The 22,619-nt window shown below is 36.9% G+C and overlaps 1 protein-coding gene across 5 annotated transcripts in view; it reads left to right on the top strand.

Annotated features, from left to right (window-relative positions):
- RNF17 (ring finger protein 17) overlaps window positions 1-22,619 on the top strand; it is a 137,686-nt gene that overhangs the window by 97,262 nt on the left and 17,805 nt on the right. For 4 of the 5 annotated variants that reach the window (XM_063650630.1, XM_054445929.2, XM_054445927.2 and 1 more), the window contains 10 exons: window positions 2,257-2,359; window positions 3,375-3,490; window positions 5,752-6,041; window positions 10,898-11,061; window positions 13,339-13,458; window positions 14,786-14,866; window positions 16,947-17,072; window positions 18,206-18,265; window positions 20,383-20,499; window positions 22,338-22,506. In XM_063650630.1, the coding sequence (XP_063506700.1) occupies window positions 2,257-2,359; window positions 3,375-3,490; window positions 5,752-6,041; window positions 10,898-11,061; window positions 13,339-13,458; window positions 14,786-14,866; window positions 16,947-17,072; window positions 18,206-18,265; window positions 20,383-20,499; window positions 22,338-22,506 (1,346 nt within the window). The remainder of the gene's footprint in view (window positions 1-2,256; window positions 2,360-3,374; window positions 3,491-5,751; window positions 6,042-10,897; window positions 11,062-13,338; window positions 13,459-14,785; window positions 14,867-16,946; window positions 17,073-18,205; window positions 18,266-20,382; window positions 20,500-22,337; window positions 22,507-22,619) is intronic. The other variant, XM_054445930.2, reaches the window with a different exon arrangement.

Raw genomic sequence — 22,619 nt, 5'->3', positions numbered from 1 at the left:
TAACAACAAACCTTAAAGATATAAATACTAATTATAGGTAAGGAAATTGAATATTTAAGAGGTTAAGTATTTTATTATCTGGATAAAATATCTGCTGACTGTTGAGTTAGGATTATAAACACAGTCTGAACCCAGAACCGGGACTCTAACCACTCTGTTTTACTGTCATTTTAAGAAATCCCTTTTAATAGATTGTTCTTAGGTTGATAAAATAGATATTAAACTCAGTTTACCCTTTTACCATTCTTAAGTGCACAGTTCTATGACATTAAGAACATTCATGGCCGGACGCGGTGGCCCACGCCTGTAAATCCAGCACTTTGGGAGGCTGAGGCAGGCAGATCGCTTGAGGTCAGGAGTTCAAGACCAGCCTGGCCAACATGGTGAAACTTAGTCTCTACTAAAAATACAAAAATTAGCCAGGTGTGGTGGCAGGCACCTATCATCCCAGCTACTTGGGAGGCTGAGGTAGGGAGAATTGCTTGAACCTAGGAGGCAGAAGTTGCAGTGAGCCAAGATTGCGCCACTGCACTCCAGCCTGGGCGACACAGTGAGACTCTGTCTCAAAAAAATAAAATAAAACAAAAAAATCACATTGTTATATAGCATTTACCACCATTTCATCTCAGGAACTTTTTCATCTTCCCTAACTGAAATTCTATATTCATACATTTTTTAAATGTTAAATTAATATTTATATCCATAATAAATCAATGGATAACCTTGATGTTACATTGACTTATATTTATTTATATACCATCGTAATAAATAAACCATTACTGGTTCCAAGAGTTCCTAACAATTTAAGCTTCTTAGCACATAAGAACTCTCTCTGGGCTTTACAATAAGTAGTATAGCACATTTACGAAATCCTGTTTGGCCAAGTTATGTGCCCAGTTGATTTGGTTAGTTCACCCATATAAGCCATGTTACTGTGAAAAGATTGACCAGGCGAAGCTGAGTGTGGTGGCATACACCTTTAGCCCCAGCTACTCAGGAGACCAAGATGGGAGGATCCGTTGAGCCCATGAGTTCAAGGCCAGCCTGGGCAACATAATGAGGCCCTGTCTCTTAAAAAAATTGACCAGAATTAATTGTTTACTCAGTTAATGGGCAAGCTCAATGAAACTCTGGAACTAGAAATCATATTTAGAGAGCCTATAGATCCTCCATTATGTTATCTGTAATCTCTTCTGTGTTACTAATTCTTTATTCTTGGGGATAGATTTGCTGGTTAGACACATCTAAGGCAAGCTTGTCCAACCCACAGCCCACAGGCCACATGCAGCCCAGGATGGCTTTGAATGCAGCCCAACACAAATTTGTAAACTTTCTTAAACATTGTGAAATTTTTTTGAGTTTTTTGTTTTGTTTTGTTTTGTTTTTAGCTCATCAGCTACATTTGTGTATTTTATGTGTGGCCCAAAACAGTTCTTCCAGTGTGGCCCAGGGAAGCCAAAAGATTGGACACCTCTGCAGTCACTCAGTTTCAACTCTGTAAACTAAAATGGATGATGAAATTGGATACTCTGCATTTCATTTATCTGTCAGATATTTATTGAGCATTTTTTTAAACTATGCATTACTGTCTGACAGTATTTGCTGAAAGCTTAGGCAATGGTACTGCTAAATTTTAGTCATTTAAAACTGTATTACCACATCTATCAGATAATGTAAAAAATTTTGTTGAATCAGTAATTTAAATTTCTGGTATTTCTATTATTTATGGGTAGCAATTCCAGTTAGATTTTAAATCCAAAGAACTTCCAAAGATGGGCAGTGGAATCATCATTACAAAGAGACTTTTTTTCTTTCCATTAAATATTGCTGGAATGGCTTCTATGTGACAGGCACTATACTAGTCATTAGGGAATATGATGATGCACATAATACATCATCATTCCTGTTCTCTTGGAGTTTACAGTCTAGTTGACATATATGAAGTGTATATAATGACTTAAAAAGTATTTAAAATATACCTGTTTTTTCCAGGTCCTCAATGTAGCTGCAGAAGAGATACATATAAATAAGTTAATATGTAATATGGGCCCTCAGTAAAATAGAGGGATGAAAAAAGGATAGGAAAATGAGAGAAAAAAATGTAAAAATAATATGAATCCATGTTTAAATTGTTTTTTTACTACAGATAGTTGGTTCAAACTGTGAGTGTATATGTGTTTAAATATAGTGTTTTTTGTATATTTGAATATTGTATGCTATTTTTATAAAACAAGTTGCCATTGTTTTCTGTTGTAGACCAGCTGGTGGGAGTGACAAGTGGACAGCAACAGCTTGTGACTGTCTTTCATTGTACCTGACTGGAGCTGTAGCAACTATAATCTTACAGGTGGATAGTGAGGTAACAAGTTACAAGAGATATGTGCTGATGATCTCATTAATGTTTCCATCAATTCCATTTATTTTCTTTCTTGTAGAGAAAATAGCAGCCAACTATTTGGATTTTGTTACAAATTTTGTTGGTTTTATTTCAAAGTATAAGAGGCATATATCTTTTCAGACCACTTCAAAAATATTCTTTGCTTTCTTTTTTCTAATTTAAATGTTTTGTTACATTGAGTAGAATTTTATAATTCACTTTATTACTATTTATGTGCCTTCTCCAGTTTTATACCTTTTTCCATATGAAGCAGAATATATGTTTTGTAGTTCTTTTGCTTTTTGTAGGAGAAAACAGGCACACCTTGGAAAATATATTTAGATTCTCTGATTTACAGAGAATGCAAAAGAATAAAGAAACTTGTTAACTGATGTTGTATTCCTCACTTCCCAACTCCCCATTCTGTGACTGGAAAAAAAAGTTTCTAGTTTGATTTTTTTTCTTTAATTTCACCTTGACATTGAGGTTTTCCTGATGCATTTCACAAAATAACTCTCTGTTCCAGTCTCTTCCATGCTGTTTGCTTTTTTTGAGATGGAGTTTTGCTCTTGTGGCCCAGGCTGGAGTGCAATGGCACGATCTCGGCTCACCACAATCTCCGACTCCCAGGTTCAAGAGCTTCTCCTGCCTCAGCCTCCCAAGTAGCTGGGACTACAGGCATGTGCCACCATGCCTGGCTAATTTTTCTATTTGTAGTAGAGACAGGGTTTCACCATGTTGGTCAGGCTGGTCTCAAACTCCTGACCTCAAGTGATCCGCCCACTTCCGCCTCTCAAAGTGCTGGGATTACAGGCGTGAGCCACCGCACTCAGCCCAGTGCTATTTTTTGATGTGTTTAGATATCAAAATAACTTGACTCAGTTGGGAATATTTCTTGCTTAGAGAAATGTAGAAGAACTGCCTGTGAAATGTACATTGTTTATATGAAGATTTCATTTTGGTGTTTCATGTTTACTCTGCTCTTAAATCACTGCAGGAAAACAACACAACATGGCCATTACCTGTGAAAATTTTCTGCAGAGATGAAAAAGGAGAGCGTGTTGATGTTTCTAAATATTTGATTAAAAAGGGTTTGGCTTTGAGAGAAAGGAGGTATAGACTTTTTAAAAAATTTTTGACATCAGTTTGTGATGGATGCCTCTTAGTTGCGTGTTCAAATCTTATGTGTGCTTTCAAGTCTGAATTGCATCTTGTTTGCTCTTAAAGATTTATAAGCTGACCTGAGGAGCCAGCTCAGAAATAGATTCCTTAAGAATTGCTCATTTCATTTTTCAGGCATGTCAGTTCTTGCATACTTAAGCCCGTTTACTGACATACTTGCTTTTGTAATTTCCCCTCTCCTTTGACATTTACACTGTAAACCAAAGAAAAAGAGAACAATGTAGTGGATACCAGATCTGAGCCCTTTGGAATCCTTTGCTTAGACATGAATGTTTAGGCTTTATTTTAGAAATTCTGGTAGGTATATACCTACTAGATGTATTTATATGAAATGTAAATATATTTATATGAAACAGGATGAGTAGCAAATAAGTAATTGAACAGTATTTACATTTAAAGATCCTTTCGGGTTCTATGTTTGGAGTTTAAGCACCTTTGGTCCAGGGACAGGATCAGGATATGGTTGTGGCCCTAGCTTAATCTTTTCTCTCTCTCTCTTTTTTTTTTTTCCCTGAGACGGAGTCTGGCTCTGTCACCCAGGCTGGAGTGCAGTGGCGCAGTCTCGGCTCACTGCAAGCTCCACCTCCCGGATTCACGCCATTCTCCTGCCTCAGCCTCCTGAGTAGCTGGGACTATAGGCGGCCGCCACCTCGCCTGGCTAATTTTTTGTATTTTTAGTAGAGACGGGGTTTCACCGTGTTAGCCAGGATGGCCTCGATCTCCTGACCTCGTGATCTGCCCGCCTCGGCCTCCCAAAGTGCTGGGATTACAGGCGTGAGCCACCACGCTCGGCCTCTTTTCTCTCTCTTTCTAGAGATATAGAGGTATGTTGGAATTGGAGACACAAGTCCCAAGTAGCCACTTTGTACCATACATGGCCAGATCTCCATAGATGTGTTTGCCTTAACTTATATCTTAGCTTCTTCAGAACAGGGATCCCAATCCTGATGGAATGGAAAGAGAATTAGAAGTCAGAAAGAAAGTGGGACATGAGGCTAGATATGGGAGATGCGGCCTGGATTGCCCGGGCTTTGGCATACAGCTAATTGCTTTCCCTTTAGGCTAAAGCAATTCCTTGATAGAAGAAATGTTAGAATGGAAAATGCTAGGCAAGTTAATACTACTGACATTGTCTGCTACCAGTTGTAATGTTCTTTACTGCTTTTACAGACTGAAACTACTAGCTATCTTAAGGCGGCGGTGGGTTGGGGGACTAGCAGGGTATTTGAGGAATTATGTGGCTTTTTCATAAATGCTTTATTTCCATTGATTGATTGATTGATTGATTGATTGAGACAGAGTCTCATTCTGTTGCCCAGGCTTGAGTGCAGTGCTGTGATCTCAGCTCACTACAATCTCTGGCTCCTGGGTTTAAGCGATTCTCGCACCTCAGCCTCCCAAGTAGCTGGGATTACAGGCATGTGCCACCATGCCTGGCTAATTTTTCTATTTGTAGTAGAGACAGGGTTTCACCATGTTGGCCAGGCTGGTCTCGAACTCCTGACCTCAGGTGATCTTCCCTCCTCAGTCTCCCAAAGTGCTGGGATTATAGGCGTGAGCCACCATGCTTGGCTCTTATTTCCTTTTAAAAGTACAGGAGATGAGAAGAAATAGAAACTTGCTATAATTCCGCTAAAACACAATCAATATTAATATTTCCTTGTAAGATTTTATTTTTTTATACAATAGGGATACCTATTTTTTTTTATTGGAAGGGAATGGTACAAAGTAGAAAAACTGAGTAAATATAGCATATTACCACTTAGGTAATATATGGATAGTACCTTATTGTTTTTTAGGAGACTCATATTTTCTTTGTATTTATGGATGTTAATAGCTTGCCAGATGTCTATGTGTGGACTAAATTGAAATCATCTTAAAGGTGTTGTATCTTCTAGTAACATTGAATTCATTGTACAATGCTTGAGATATATGTATGAAATTTTAAGAGAGCATAGTGTGTAAATATAGAAATTTAAAACATTTACTTAAATTTTTATTGCTTTTTCTCATCAGTCTCATAATTTAAAGTAGTTTTAATTTTAACTTAAGTTATGGTAATTTTTATGTAACAAATTAGAGCAAATATTTTCTTTCAATTTCATGTATATCTGAAGGATTCTTTTTATGTTGTTTTACCCAGAATTTTATATTTCCTCATGTTCAGATGTGTTCTTTTTTGGATGTTACAGAATTAATAAATTAGGTAACAGTCATTCATTATCTGAGAAGTCTCTGGAAGTCCCCCTGGAACAGGAAGATTCAGTAGTTGCTAACTGTATTAAAACTAACTTTGACCCTGACAAGAAAACTGCTGACATAATCAGTGAACAGAAAGTGTCTGAATTTCAGGAGAAAATTCTAGAACCAAGAACCACTAGAGGGTATAAACCACCAGCTATTCCTAACTTGAAAGTATTTGAGGCAACAGTCAGCTGTGTTGGTGATGATGGAACTATATTTGTAGTACCTAAACTATCAGGTGAGACCTTCTATGTTATGTAGGCTCTAGTTCTCTAGTAAGAACGACAGGGATTGAACAACTTTGGGCAACCTCTTTGAATGTTATTTTCACAAGGTTGTTAGGAGGATTAAATGATTTCACACAATGCGTGCAAAGTGCATTTAATAATGCCTAACATAAAAATCATTTAATGCAGTTTTTCATTATTCTAACATAGCAGTGTTATATAATTATAATTATGTGAGTGCTATTCTCAGTATAAAAAGAAAGGAATTTGGAATTTCCATTTCCACTATTATGGCAGATGAACAACTCTCCCAAATAAGTCAGATCAGATGCCAATTTTTTTTTTAATGAACATTTACTGAGTTGGCATAAAAGTAAAGAACATACCAAGCTCCAAAACAAACTGAAATCACACACTGGGAGGTAAGCATGTGTCAAAGAAGGCAATCACTCTAGAGTTGCTTCATAACTACAAAACCTTGAGCAACTTTGATAACTACACGAAGTTAAAGAAAAAGGAAATAAAGGTCCAGGCCCCTTTATTCAAAGTGGGAAATCTAATAGGAATTCCTCACGTGAAGATGGGATCCCAAAAGATGACTCCCACAATGGGTCAGTGTGCTGATCACATTAAAAATCACTAAAAGTAGAGTTCAAATGAATTTTTTAAAGTTACTATAAAATGTTATTAATGTGAAAAAGTATAAAATGTATTATTTAAATAACAACGTTAAGATGAGTAGCCACATACACATTGCCCATGATAAGAAGCAGCATCGCCAGAACCTAAGCAGACTTGTGTTGCCCCACTTGATCACGTCTCCTGTTTTGCCACCCAAGATATAGCCACTTTTCTGAATTTGCTAATTATCATTTCCTGTGTGCGTCACTAAACAAATTTTTTAGGTTTTCCATCTTTCAAACTTTATGTAACCAGAACCAAAATGTACATACTCTTTTGTGACTTCTCATCAAACTGTTTGAGATTTGTCCACCTTGGTGCATTTCACTATATTTCATTCATTTTTTAAATGAATTAATAGCATGTTCATGAATGATTATATCTCAGTATGTGTTCTATTGATAGATACATGTGTTTCTAGATTTTCTGTGATTACAAAAAATCTGACTATGAACATTCTTGTACCTGTCTCTTGTTACACACAAGCAGAATTTTTCTAGGGCACATAAGCTAGTGAACAGAATTGGTAATCATTGGCCAGGCACGGTGGCTCATGCCTGTCATCCCAGCACTTTGGGAGGCTGAGGTGGGTGGATCACGAGGTCAGGAGTTTGAGACCAGCCTGGCCAACATGGTGAAACCCCATCTCTACTAAAAATACAAAAATTAGCTGGACATGGTGGCACGAGCCTGTAATCCCAGCTACTCCGGAGTCTGAGGCAGGAGAATCATTTGAACCTGGGAGGCAGAGGTTGCAGTGAGCCCAGATCGTGCCACTGCTTTCCAGCCTGGACAATAGAGTGAGTGAGACTCCATTAAAAAAAAAAAAAAAAATTGGTGGATCATTTCTAGGTAATGTCAAATTGTTTTTCAAAGTTGTTTATAACAGTTTACACTCATCACTACCAGTGCATGAAGAGTCTCATTACCCCACATCCTTGCTAACACTTAATAAGGTCAGATTAAGTTCTACCTATCCTAGTGGATGTGAAATTGTCTCTCACTATGGCTTTAATTAGCATTTCCTTGACTTCTTATGGCGTAAACATCATTTCTTCTATTTGAGTCGTTTGTATTTCTGTGTTTTTGGAATGCCTGTCCATATCTTCGCTCACTTTCCATTAAGTCATTGCTTTCTGATTCATAGTTCTTAATATATCCTGAACACTTATCCCTTCTTGGTTTTATGTGTTCCAGATACCTTCTCTCAGTTTCTTACTTGTCTTTTCAGTGTCTTTTGGGAGTTTCTGGATGAACAGAAGGTCTTAATGTAATTTTATCAATCTTCTTTGTTTTTTGGTTTTGTATCTCATTTTAAATCCTTTCTTGGGCCAGGCGAAGTGGCTCATGCCTGTAATCCCAGCACTTTTGAGAGGCCTACGTGGGTGGATCACAAGGTCAGGAGTTTCAGACCAGCCTGGCCAATGTGGTGAAACGCCATCACTACTAAAAATACAAAAATTAGCTGGGCATCGTGGCGGGCACCTGAAGTCCCAGCTACTCAGGAGGCTGAGGCAGAAGAATCGCTTGAACCCGGGAGGCAGAGGTTGCCGTGAGCCGAGATTGCACCACTGCATTCCAGCCTGGGTGACAGAGCAAGAATGTGTCTCAAAAAAAAAAAAAAAAAAAAAATCCTTTCTTACTCTGATGTCAGAAAGCTATTTCATTATATGATCTTGTAAAAAAATGTTTATAGTTTTGTTTTTTACAGAAAGTCTTTAAGCTATCCTGGAATTGATTTTTCAGTAGATAAGAAGAGATCCAATTTTTTTATAGGTTTAGTTAGTAGTCCTAGCTCATCGGCTTATACTCCACACATTCCCCACTGATCTGCAATGCTAACTTTGTCAAAGATTAAGGTTCCATATATGCATGAGTAGTTTCTGAACTTTCTGTTCTGTGTTAGTGCTATTTATCCCTACACCAATACCAGTTTTTTTTCCTGAATATAGCCTATACTACTTTTAGTGTGTATACAAGTTACTTTGTTGTGTATCGTATAACGCTTGAAATCCATTGGATTTCTTGTTTTTCTTTAGGTGCATCTTGGCTTCTTCAATCGTGTGTTTTATTCACTTTACCCTATTGTTTCTGTGGGAGACACTGTGTTCAAAGTGTTGCAAGGTCACAAAGCAAAGGCAAAGTTAGGCTAGAGATGAGAAAAGATAACTTTTGAGAAATGCTCCAAACCCCATGGCTTTGGAAATATAGATAGATATGGACAGGGAAAAAATACTGGTAGACCTTTTTAGAGTTAGGAACTTTAGGGAGGTAGGCATAGATAAGACAAAGGGGTTCAGCCTGGCTGGAAGAATAGAAGTAATGAAGTTTGGTAAGAATAAGGGAGTTAGGTATATGATGAAGTAGTTGGGTTTTCAGCATCATGATATATGAGGGCTGCCACTCAGGATTTTACTCTTTCCTCCATGATTTCAATATTTTTATGCATCTGTAAACCTTGGGATCCTTGAGAATATAAAAATCCTGGAGCCCCATTTTTTTGTACACCTGAGAGTGGCAATGACACATGTGGTTGGCAGAATTTAGAACTTAGAGAGGCCACCAGTGATTATGTAGACATCCTCAGTACCCTCCCAGCATGGAAGAGAAGCAACATGAAACCAGCTTCTATAGGCTGCTAAAATGACTCTTAGATCAGGACTAGCATAAATTAACCTGCTTTCCACCATTGTGTCTCCCTTATTTTCCTCACCTTGGGACTAAGATGCTGGGGGTGTGGGTGGAGGGTTTCCAAGTTTGTAAGACCTGTCACTTACACAAGTTTGGAGGCTCCCTATGAAAAAAGAATACAGGCTGGGTGCAGTGGCTCACGCCTGTAATCTCAGCACTTTAGGTCAAGGCAGGAAGATTGCTTAAGCCCAGGAGTTTGCGACCAGGCTGGGCAACATGGTGAGACCCCATCGCTACAAAACATGCAAAAATTAGTTGGGCATGGTGGTGCATGCCTGGATCTCAGCTACTCAGGGAACTGAGGCAGGAGGATTGCTTGAGCCCAGGAGGTCAAGGCTGTAGTGAGCTGTGTTCATGCCACTGAACTCCAGCCTGGGCAACAGAGTAAGACCCTGTCTCATTTTCTAAAAATAAATACAGAAGTTTATATTTCTTGAGAATGAGAAAAGAAATCACAACAAATAACTGGAGCTTTAGGAACCTTTGAGAATATTCAGGTCCCTCATGAGATCTTTAGGCTTATGTGCAAATGCTGCAAATGCTTCCTGACTATAACCTGGGCCCATCAGAATAGTTGGTAACTCTAGCACCTGTAGGGCTTAGTGTCATTAGCTCCTAATTAGTACCTATGGGTAAGGGTATGGTAGCTATGAATTTACTGAAATTTTTTTCTCATTTGTTGATCTCCTAAATATATTTTTTAATTTGAAAGACAGAATAAAATCAGTACAATTGGCTGTTCTGGAAAAAATAACGTTTGAGACCTGTAGTAATAATACGTAACCCAGAAACTTTGCTTGACATGTATAAATAGTCATTGTTCAAACTAGTAGCCTGTTATCTGCCAGGCAGTGTGCTGGATGCTTTACATTTAATCCTCCTGCAGCACTTGATGATACTGACAGGTACTGTTATTCCCAGAAGATGCTGTTACACCCAGAATAGGTGGTGGTATTATGGAAGGATAAACTGAGGCTTATTGGAGGTAAGGGAACTACCCAAGATCACACAACTAAAGCAGTAAGATGGGAATGGTAACTGACTCCAGAGCTTGCCTTCTATGGTATCAGTTATGGATATATATATATATATATTTACTGTGGAACTAATGGGCCAATTAGCAATAAAAGCAAAATTGAAAATTTAATTTATATTCCCATCATCATACTGTATCTAAGCAACAAGTAGTATATAACCCATGTTCTGTTTTACTTAGGGCTGTCAAACTGACCCTATTTTGAATTGGTAGGACTTTCATATTAGGCTAGCTGGTATGTGTTTAGAGCTCCTTATGATGTTTGTACTCTCAAAATATAATCAAAGATCATAATATGGTTTATATGCTATTACTAGTATGTTTTAAAACACAGATTTTTACAAAAGTTCTGTTTTGGGAACTGGTTTTTAATTATATTACTGAAGAGATGAAGTTATTAAATTGACAAATGATAGGGAATTTTCCTTAATGCTTTCTATCTTTAATACTTTTTTTCAGAATTTGAGCTAATAAAAATGACAAATGAAATTCAAAGTAATTTAAAATGCCTTGGTCTTTTGGAGCCTTATTTCTGGAAAAAAGGAGAAGCATGTGCAGTTAGAGGATCCGATACTCTGTGGTATCGTGGCAAGGTGATGGAGGTTGTAGGTGGTGCCGTCAGAGTGAGTCTGATATTCTTTTGTGACTGTTATAAAGCTAAATGCTATAGCATTAAATAGTCTTGTGCATTTGAACACAAGAAAGTTGGATTAAAACATCTTTTGATGAAAATTGTGTAGGAATATAGGTTATATTATAGTTTTATTTGTGATAATTTTTCATTTTATTTACAAATATATTTAGTAACCTGAATAAGCAAAAAATAGGGAGGGATTTGATCATTGGTTAATGGATAGACCTCTTAGTTGTAATTGGTAGCCCTGTTTCCACACATAGTGTTAAGTAAAACAATATGTTTTCCAGTATGTTAAATATCTCGCTAGCAAATTTGTTTATGGCCCTGTTAGTTTTTCAGGATAACGACTAATTTACCTTTCCAGAATAATGAGGTAACTAACACTCAGGTTTCATTCAAAATCTTCAAAAATAGCTACATCCTTTGAAATATATATATATATAAAAATATATAATATATAAATATATAAAACTATATATTATATATAAATATATAAAACTATATATTATATATAAATATATATAATATATAAATATATAATATGTAAATATATAATATATATAAATATAATATATATAAATATATATATGAAAATACCTCTAATACATTGTATTTTAAATACCTCTAATACATTGTATAAGTAAGCAATGAAATTGATGAAGTACTTCATCATATATTCAGCACTTGAAAACTTTAGTTTTAATTAGGGGTGAGGGGAGAAAAACTTAAGTGAAAAAGTCTTTTGTTTCCACCTAGACAGGAGTTTATTTTCTGTTTGATGATGATAACTAATGATTACATAGCACTTCAGGTTTTTTAGCTTCCTTCACATATATGCATTTATATTTTATAATTTGTTTACAATTATTCTAGACAGATTATTATTCCCATTTTACTAATAAGAAAATTGAAATTTAGGTTCAGTGACCTGCCAGGGTCACTGGGTAGTAATGCTAGAGTTAATATCCAAGCATCTGATTCCTAAACTTCTGATTCTAAGTCTTACGCTTTTTCTATTGAACTACAAATTTTTAATGGTTTTCATAGAAGTAAAATAGTTTCAAATTTGGGGTAAGTACTTAAACATCTGGATAGTTATAGGGGTTATCTGAGCAACTTGAATGTATGTGCAGAGTGACATACGTTCACCTATACATACATTTGAGTTGCTCAGATAACCCCTGACCTTTTTTTCTCTACAAAGGTAAAATGAAATTCAGTGTTCATCAAGTTATCATACTTCATGAACTTTACATTTGTAGAATCAAAATAAATAAGATGGTGAACTTTTATAAAAATTCTCATGCTGTCCAAATATCTGTTTATTTTAACTTACTTAAAAGAAATTTGATAGTTTAATCATCACCTTTTATTTTTTTCATGTGGTCACTTTACATTTTTAGTATACACAATGGATTTTTCATTTCTTAACCTGGTATCTTTCAAAGTTTATCCTGTGATTCACATTAAGAAATAAACGTCTCGTGAAACCATATCCTAATTATCTGTGAGGTATTCAGACATTTTTTGTTTAATTCTATTTTATTTTTTAATGGTAATTGCCAAGCAAATCCAGTTAAACAGTGATATGTTCATTTCATTAAGTTGGGACAGAAGAAATAATTTATTGGCATTCCGTATTCTTCGGACAATTTAGAAATTGAATTATCAAAATTAAAGCATTTCAAAAAGGGATTGCTCTTGAGGAATTTGTAAATCCAATAAAACCCAGTTTTTTTTTTTAAAAAAGTCTGATGGGTTAAGTGTAAGAAAACCTTTTTACAATGAGGTTTGATACACTATTGGATGAGAGAATAAATACAGTATTGCTTTTTTTCCTGGAAATTTTTGAAATCCAGATTTTAAACCTTTCAGTTTTTTTTGTTTTTTTTTTGAAACAAGTTCTTCCTCTGTCACCAGGCTTGGAGGCAGTGGCACAATCACAGCTCATTGCAGCCTTGACCTCCCAGGCTTAGGCAGTCCTCCCACCTCAGCATCCTGAGTAACCGGGACTACAGGCACATACCACCACAGCCAGCTAATTTTTGTATTTTTGTTAGAGATGGGGTCTTGCTGTGTTCCCAAGGCTGGTCTCAAACTCCTGGGCTCAAACAATCCACCCACCTCTGCCTCCCAAAGTGCTGGGATTATAGGCATGAGCCACCAAGCCCGGCCTGTCTTTTTTCTAATAACAGGAAATACCTTTTGTCCCCTAGCTTTTGATAATAAATTTTAACTGTAAATTGTATTTGTCCTGTTTCAGGTACAATATTTAGATCATGGATTCACTGAAAAGATTCCACAGTGCCATCTTTACCCTATTTTGCTGTATCCTGATATACCCCAGTTTTGTATTCCTTGTCAGCTCCATAATACCACACCTGTGAGTAGATAATAATTTGTGGAATGATTAATTTTAAATATTAGTTTTTATTAATAATTTTTTAGAAATATTTAGAATGTAAAATGAAATTTCAGTTTCAACAAAAAAGTAATGAAACACCAACAAATAAGTTACTAAGACAGCTAAACAGCCTTTATGAAGACAATTACAAAATTATGCTCAAGGCTGTAAAACATCTGAATAAATGAAGAGACGTGTTCATAAGTGGGAAGGTATAAGATTGCAAAAATTTATTTCTTTATGAAATGAAATTACAACAAACTTGAAGCTGGAGATCAGATAAAAGAGTGTCTTATTCTGTCTTGCTGCATAACAAATCAAGCTGAGACTTAGTGGTCTAAAACAACAATAAACTTTCATTATCTCATACAGTTTCTGTGGTTCAGGGATTAGGAGTGGCTTAGCTGGGTTGTTTTGACAAGGGGTCTGTATTAGTCCATTTTCACACTGCTATAAAGATACTACCTAAGACTGGGTAATTTATGAAGAAAAGAGGGTTAATTGACTCACAGTTCTCCATGGTTGAAGAGGCATTAAGAAACTTACAGTTGTGGTGGAAGGCGAAGGAGAAGCACATACCTTCTTCACAAGGTTGCAGGAGAAAACGAGATTGAAGGAGAAACTGCCAAACACTTTCAAAACCATCAGTTCTTGTGAGAACTCACTATCAGCATGGGGGAAACTGCCCCATGATCCAGTCACCTCCCACCAGGTTCCTCTCTCGACACGTGGGGATTACAATTCAAGATAAGATTTGGGTGGAGACACAGCCAAACCATATCATGGTCCCTTGTGATACTGCCATCAAGCTGTCCACCGTAAGTGTAGTCACCTGAAGGATCAACTGGAGACAGAGGGTCCACTTCAGATGGTTGACTCACATCACTTTGGCAGGAAGCCTCACTTCCTCACCATGTGAACCTCTCAACGCATAAAAACGTAACAATTACTATTCCTTAATGAGTACATATTGCAGGCCTTATACAAGCACTGCATTGGCATATTGGTCTTTTTTAAAAAGTCTTAAATGTAATGTTTTGTTTTTAAATGTAGGGTGTGTGTGTGTGTGTTTTCTCACCTCTGGCTGAACAGGTTTATATTTTTAAAGCATAAAATGAGTACTCAAATTGTTCATTTTTAAAGATTATTTTTATCATGTACCTATGATATTCTCTGAGAACTGCTTGTGTATTTTGTACTACTGTCTGATATTATTTGTTTATGGCTACTTTTATGTATCTTAATTTGCTTCCTGCTCTGATTTTATGAAAGCATAAAAGAATCTGAGTTTATTAATCTCAAATAGGTTGGGAATGTGTGGCAACCAGATGCAATAGAAGTTCTTCAACAACTGCTTTCAAAGAGAGAGGTGGACATTCACATTATGGTAATTTAAAGTATATATAGTTGGTATAAATTATTTGCCGTAAAATATTATAATTAACATAATTTGAGGGATATTTTTTATGATAAGCAATGGTATATACCTTCTTATGTGAATTGCTTGTTAGCATAAAAGAAACTACCAGTTTGGTTCCTAGGCTTGCTTTAAATAAGCCTGATTTTGAACAAGTTCCTGAGAACTTTCATAACCATTAAAGTCACTAATTTGAAAGATTCTTTATTAACAGCTTGTTTTGTTACAGGAAGCAGTATTAAATTGTTGGACATGTTTATAATTATATGTAGCAGTTTCCAAGATGGTGCTGAACACTCAGCACTGTCTCAGGTCCAGGTAATTCAGGGAGTCTATCATGATCCGTGTCCTCAAAGCCCTTATTTGGCTAGTGAAACAAGGCAAAAACCTAAAACATTTGCACTACAAAGTAACATGCCAAGAGCTAAGTGACTGGTAAAAAGAGTAAATGTAATAGGAATTTAGAGATGGTGAGAATCGAGGTAGCCCTTGTAATGTTCTCCTGACTGGGGAAATGAAATGCACAAAGGTACAGAGAGACATTTTAGGGAAATGGTGTAACTGTTTGACTTGAATAGTGGAGGTTTTGTGAGTAGTAGTGGTAGTGAATAGCATTCAGGAGAGGTAGGGGCCAGTTGGTGGGGTTGGTATGGAGAGCCTCAGTGGAGGTTTCTGAGCAGTGAGGTAATAAGATCAACCTGCAGCTGCTATGTTTGCAGGGCCTGAGTGGGAAGATACATGGTCAGCAAAGTATTTCTGTATTAAAGGATGATGATAGAGTGATAAAAACCTAAAGGAGGCACACACTCACTTACATAAGAAAGTGGCTTTTGTTAGTACTAAGAGTCCCTCCCTAGTTACTTAGTCTCCATGGCAAGTCACTGAAATATGGTAGAGATTGAAATTTTTAGTTGGTCTAGACATCTTTCATTGCTTCTTCGCTTAATTGACACAGAAAAACAGCTTGTGATATAGCAAAGGCTGCCAGGTGTCTCAGAGACCACGAATGTGCATGCCACACAACCCAACCAACAGCAGGCCTTGCCCAGACTCACTCCTCTCCCTTTGTACACAAAGGGAGATGCTGACCGAGGGCCTCTTAGGTGCTAGCCTCTGCTCTAGGCCTGGACACACAGCTGGGGGCTGAGCAGTAAGAAATCCCTGCCTTTCTAGAGCTTGCATTTCAGTGGTGGGAAAGAGAAAATAAACTATGAGGAATATGAGATTAGATAAGAGAGAGGCTGACAGGAATGGCATGGCCAGGGAGGAGGTTCCACTTTAAACATGCATCTGGGAAGACGTCGCTGCAAAGGTAACGTTTGAGTCAACACCTTAAAATGGTTAGAGGACAGACCATGCGGGTGCAGGGAGAAGAGTGCTGAGGCAGGAGCAGGGCTAGGAGGGAGGGGACTGCATTGGCAGAAGAGTGAATGGTAAGAAGAGATAGGACAAGATCTGCTGGGAGGCAGCAACAGTAATTCAGTGAGGAGCAGTAAAACAGTGAGGAGCAGTGAGTTTGGACAAAGGTGGAATCAGTGGAAATGAAGAGAATTGCTGTAGGTCAGCTTATCAGTTACGGACACATTCAGTACCCAATAACTGTAAGTGAACTTTATTCAGAGTTTTAAAGTTACCATGATTCCTGCTTTTAGACTGTTTCGAGTCCCACCAATTTTGGATTTTTAAATGAAACTTTATTTCTTCACCTCTGAACGTAACCTTTTCTTTCTCTTTCTACGTAGTGTAATTTATTAGTATCATCTAAAGGTGATGTATTTGGGAATTGGAATTATATATAACTAGTTATTTTGTGGTAAATACCTAGAAAACTCTATGAACTTGAAAGTGTATATTACATAAACCAAAGTAGTAGAATTACTCGCTTATAGCGCATCAAAATACCAGGAAGAAAATTCTATGAAATGAGTCACTAGCCAAACTGTCTAGTTAATACTATGATTGTCAGAAGCTAAATTTGATATTTGCTGACTATAAAAATGTCATCAAGTGGAGTTTATTTTTATAATTATCTTTATTGAACTTTAAATAGGAGTTACCTAAAAATCCATGGGAGAAATTGTCTATTCACCTCTATTTTGATGGAATGTCACTTTCTTATTTTATGGCATACTATAAATACTGTACTTCTGAACATACTGAGGAGATGTTGAAAGAAGTAAGTGAATTATTTTTCTATAAAAATCTAAAGTGTAGAAAAGTCTAGTTAAAATGTCACATTTTGTCTTACACTATGTCTTAAATATGATTCTGCATATCTGATCTATTAAGAGAGTCTAAAGGACTTACACATTTTTGCTGAGAAAGATAAATAGGTTGTGTCATGCATTATAAATGTCCTGTAAAAGACTTTAATTACATTAAGATTCAATTAATGTTTCTGTACCTTCAAACCTAGCGCGATGCCCATGCTATTCAGTGTTGTTTGAATGTAGGGATGCACATTCTAAAATCTTTATAGAATTCAGTACCAGCAGAGGGCTCTTGCTCCAGATAAAATATTTTTTCCTTTTACTTGACACAAAAGCCATGTATTACAAAATTTCTCTCATTTGCCTTCTCACAGGAAACCCAGAGTCACATTTTGAGCTTAGCTTCCATAAGTGGTTCATTCCTTGCCTGGTGCTTCTGTGGTTTAGTACTTTAAAAAATATAGCCTGTTACAAGATATGGTTTCACATTTCAAGCTGCTATAAATCTTTTATAGGAATAGATTATGCATCATTATATTTTATATCACGATATTTTTATTTCTAGAGTTGCAGTCTACTTGTTAGACTTTTTAATATTCATTTTGGTGATAGTACACAACCAAACATTGTTCTATGGATAAAGAAAACTACTTTCTTCTCTCAAATAGAAATTGTGCTATAACTTTGTACCTGTAATCCTCACTGCCAGCTTTTTCTTTAAAGCAGAGGTGTGGTTGTTGTGGGTGAGTGTGTGAGTGTGTAAAAGAAGTTACGTCTGTTATTAAATAGGTTTTATAAAGATTACTTAGTCTTTCTGTTCTAGTTGTACTATTCACTGTGAACATTTTAAAGGGAAAGGTAAGAGCTCCCACTCTTATAATAAATGAATTAGCTTTGACATGTGTTAACATACATTTGAGGTTTCTTATTGTTGAAAACTTATGGTGAGATTATTCAGAACGTTAGATTTTCCTGTAATTGATCTGAAATAAATAATACCAACAAGGAAATGCACCCAGTTTTTGTGGGGATGAAATATGGAAAGTACCTTAAAACAATATATCTAAAGGTGATTTTACTCAATACCATATTATTTCAGAAACCAAGATCAGATCATGATAAAAAGTATGAAGAGGAACAATGGGAAATAAGGTTTGAGGTAAGTAACAATCCAAGTATTTTGGAAACTTTGGACACTTCATTAATACGCAGGATCTGATACAGGACAGCTCTCTTTTATAAAAAACAGTTTTATTGAGTTATTTATATATCATAGAATTTACCTATTGAATATACAGTTCAGTGTTGTTTAATATTGTTCACTGTTTTGTAACCATCACCACTATCTATTTCCAGAATATTTCATCACCCCCAAAAGAAGCCCTGTACCAGCAGCAGTCATTCTGCATTCTTCCTTCCCTAGCTTCATGACAGCCACTTCTGTCCCTATGGATTTGCTTATCCTGTGCATGTCATATAAATGGAATCGTACACTATGTGGTCGTTTGTCGCTGGCTTTTCACTTAGCATAACATTCTCAAGGTTCATACATGTTGTATATATCAGTGCTTCACTTCTTTTTGTTGCTGAATAAAATTCCATTGTATGGATATATTTTGTTTACCCATTCATCTGTTGATAGACACATGGGTTGTTTCCACCTTATGGTGATTGCGAATAATGCTGCTGTCTGATCAGGTACAAGTTTTTATGTAGACATATGTTTTCCCTTCTTTAGGGTATACACCTATTAGTGGAATTACTGAGTCTGTGGTAACTATGTTTAACATTCTAAAGATCTCCAAGACTGTTTCCCAAAGTGGCAGCATCATTTTACATGTATGCCAGTAGTGTGTGTGCAAGGACCCCATTTTTTCCACCTCCTCACCAGATTACTACTTGTAATCTGTTTTTCTAGCCATTTTAGGATAGGCATGAAGTGGCATATCACTGTAGACTTGATATGCTTGTCCTGGTGATTAGTATTGTTGAGCATCTTTTCATGTGCCTATTGGATATATATATATATTTTTTGAGAAATCCCTTCAAATCTACTCCCCATTTTTATTTGAGTTATGTATCTTTTTATTGTTGAGCTATAACAGTTCTTTATGCATGCAAGTACCTTATCAAATATATGATTGCAAATATTTTCTTTTATTCTGTGGGTTGTCTTTTCACATTAATGGATTTGAGAGCGTCTCGCTATATTGTCCAGGCTGGTCTTGAACTCCGGGGCTCAAGCAGCCCTCTTGCCTTTTTGCAGAGTAGCTGGAACTAAAGGCATGGACCACCACACCCAGCTTTCTTTTCACTTTTTTGATAGTGTCCTTTTAAGTACCAAAGTTTTTAATTTTGATGAAGTCCAATTTATCTGTTTTTTTCTTTTGTCACTTGGACTTTTTGGTGCAGGAAGAGTTTTAGTACATAAACGTTTGTAATTTATGAAAATAACATAACCTTATTGTAAATTGCCTATTACTTAATTAAGTTCAACAAATTTCAACAGTGGCTGATCACTTTTTGCTGAATTTTCCTAGGTTCAAACTTTTTTTTTGTTTTGTCTACCAGTTTGAAATGTTAAATAGTAATAAATTAACCTACAAATTTGAATATGATGGTTTTACTTAAGATAATTACCATATTCTTGAAGAATAAGAACTTTTTATAAAGATATTGCTTGTATTTGCAGAAAAACATGCACCACATTTTTATACACATTTGCTTTTAACAATTGCTAGGTGCTGTGATCTTCCTGGGAATCACGTAACTGTAGTATTCCTTTGCTTTCATAGGGCTTAAGAGAAAGCACACCTTTTTGATGATTTTAACTTAAATTTTTTTTTAGCATTTCATGTATTATTTTAGTTTTTATTAGAAAGTACTTATTCTTAAATACTGCAAAAATGTATAAAAGGAAAAAGGATCTGTTCCTCATTCTGCACCTCAAACACCCCAGCCCTCATTAGTGGCAGTTACTATTATTCTTCTAGAATTGTATGTAGAATTGTATGTGTAGATAATATGCACATCAATAAACATTCATGCATTTTTTTGCACAAAACACTTTTAAAATTAGAGGACAAAAGAATACTAAAGATCTTTGATTATCATCACATTTTGGTCCTACTGTAATAAAATCACTTTATGGTATTCAGTATTTAAGAGAGCTTGCTTTCTGCTAATTGAAAAGTAAATTGGCACCATCATGAATTTTTATAATGTAATAGATTTTTGTCCTTATTCTGAAATTTGAATTTTTCTGTGATGTTTTAGGAATTGCTTTCGGCTGAAACAGACACTCCTCTTTTACCACCTTATTTGTCTTCATCTCTGCCTTCTCCAGGAGAACTCTATGCTGTTCAAGTTAAGCACGTTGTCTCACCTAATGAAGTATGTGATCTAAATGATTAGTTGGTGAATAAAAACATAACAGGCTATCTTGGTCTTAAAAACTCGAAGTGACTCTTCACTTATCTTCCTGATTTCAAATGTTGCAAATTCGTGACCTCTAGTTTGCCCCACCCTATAGTATCCTCTTCAGATATTTGTTAATATTTAAGGCAAGTGTTTTTTAAGGACCTACTGGGTTCCTGGTGTTGTGCTGCTTTATTCCATGTTATGCTTATATCCGATATTTAGATTTTTAAGGTGGAACCGTTTCTACCTATGAAATCTTAAACATCTCGCTTCCCTTCCTCTTCCTGCACTGAACTCTTCCACTTAATCACCTGGCTGACACCGTGTTCCACTTACTATGTTTGTCTGCCTCCCCTTAGGGTATAGCTCCATGTTGTTCATTGAGGTATCCCCAGAACCTAGAATAGTGCCTGATAAATACTAAGCACCTGGTGAATATTGATTGAATGCGTGAATAAAGGCACTGAAAGTTCAATTACATGTCCTTGGCTAACAAAGAGAGGAAGAAATAAGTAGCTTCAGCAGCTCCTTCAGCCTTTTACACAGTAAGCCATTCTTTCACAGGCAGGGGAAGGATTTGCTTTCTAATTTCATCAGAGAGCAGAGTAAGTAGCATGTTATGCTCTATATAGTTGCTAAACAACTATTGCTGGTTTTGGTAATTTTGCTTATTTATTGCTGCATCACAGTTTACCCCTAAACTTAGCTTAATACAAACATACATGAGGGTCAGGAATCTGGGAGCTGCTGAGTTAAGCACTCTAGCTCAGGCTCTCAGGAGGTTGCAATCATGATGTTGGCAGGGGCTGCAGAAACCACTTTCAAAAAGACTCACTCACATGGCGTCACCTGGAAGGCTGTGTTTCCTGCCCTTGGCCTCTCCAGTTGTCTGCTTGAAGCATGGCTATGGCTTCCTGGCGCATGAACTCCCTGGCAGTTCTACCAAGCCAGAAGCTACATGTCCTTATAAGCCAGTCTCAGGAGTCATACACTGTCACTGCAGTTGTGGTTTTTGTTGCTTGTTTTTCGAGATAGGGGTCATGTTGTGTCATCCAGGCTGGAGAGTGCAGTGACATAAACGTAGCTCACTGAAGCCTTAATTTCCCAGGCTCAAGCATTCCTCCTGCCTCAGGCTCCCGAGCAGCTGGGCCTACAGGCATGTACTACCATGCCCAGCTAATTTTTTTTTTTTTTTTTTTTGAGACGGAGTCTCGCTCTGTCGCCCAGGCTGGAGTGCAGTGGTGCGATCTCAGCTCACTGCAAGCTCCACCTCCCGGGTTCACACCATTCTCCCACCTCAGCCTCCAGAGTAGCTGGGACTACAGGCAGCTGCCACCACGCGCGGCTAATTTTTGTTTTTGTATTTTTAGTAGAGACGAGGTTTCACCGTGTTAGCCAGGATGGTCTCGATCTCCTGACCTCGTGATTCCCCCTGCCTCGGCCTCCCAAAGTGCTGGGATTACAGGTGTGAGCCACCGCACCCGGCCTAATTTTTTTGATTTTTAGTAGAGATGAGGTCTCACTGTGTTGCTCAGGCTGGTCTTGAACTCATGAACTCAAGTGATCCTCCCACCTCAGCCTTCCAAAGTGCTGGGATTATAGGCATGAGCCTCCATGCCCGGCCTAATCATGTTCTCTTGATCACAAGATAAGTGTGGTAGGATGTGGGAAGGAATAGGAGGTGAATATCAGGAGGTATAGGGGTCTCTGGGAGCATCGCTGGAGGCTGTCTGCCACAGTAATTTTGTCCACATATGTGAATTCTTGAAATTCCAGAATCTGAAAGTTTTCCTTTCATTCTCCCCACTTAGGTGTATATTTGCCTTGATTCTATAGAAACTTGTAACCAGTCTAACCAGCATAGTGACACAGATGATAGTGGAGTCAGCGGGGAATCACAATCCGAGAGCCTTGATGAAGCACTGCAGAGGGTTAATAAGAAGGTAGAGGCGCTTCCTCCTCTGACGGATTTTAGAACAGGTATACTTATTATATTTGAATGAAACAGGTGATACTTAATAAAACTTGGATTTTGTTTTAATGGGCTGATGACCTTGGGCTATCTCTAATGTTGATATCTTCCTCATATTCAC

This window comes from Pongo pygmaeus, chromosome 14 (genome assembly GCF_028885625.2).
Source record: "Pongo pygmaeus isolate AG05252 chromosome 14, NHGRI_mPonPyg2-v2.0_pri, whole genome shotgun sequence".
Classification (NCBI taxonomy): Eukaryota; Metazoa; Chordata; class Mammalia; order Primates; family Hominidae; genus Pongo; species Pongo pygmaeus.
The sequence above is the reverse complement of the archived record's forward strand: the minus strand, read 5'-3'. Positions and strand labels throughout refer to the sequence as shown.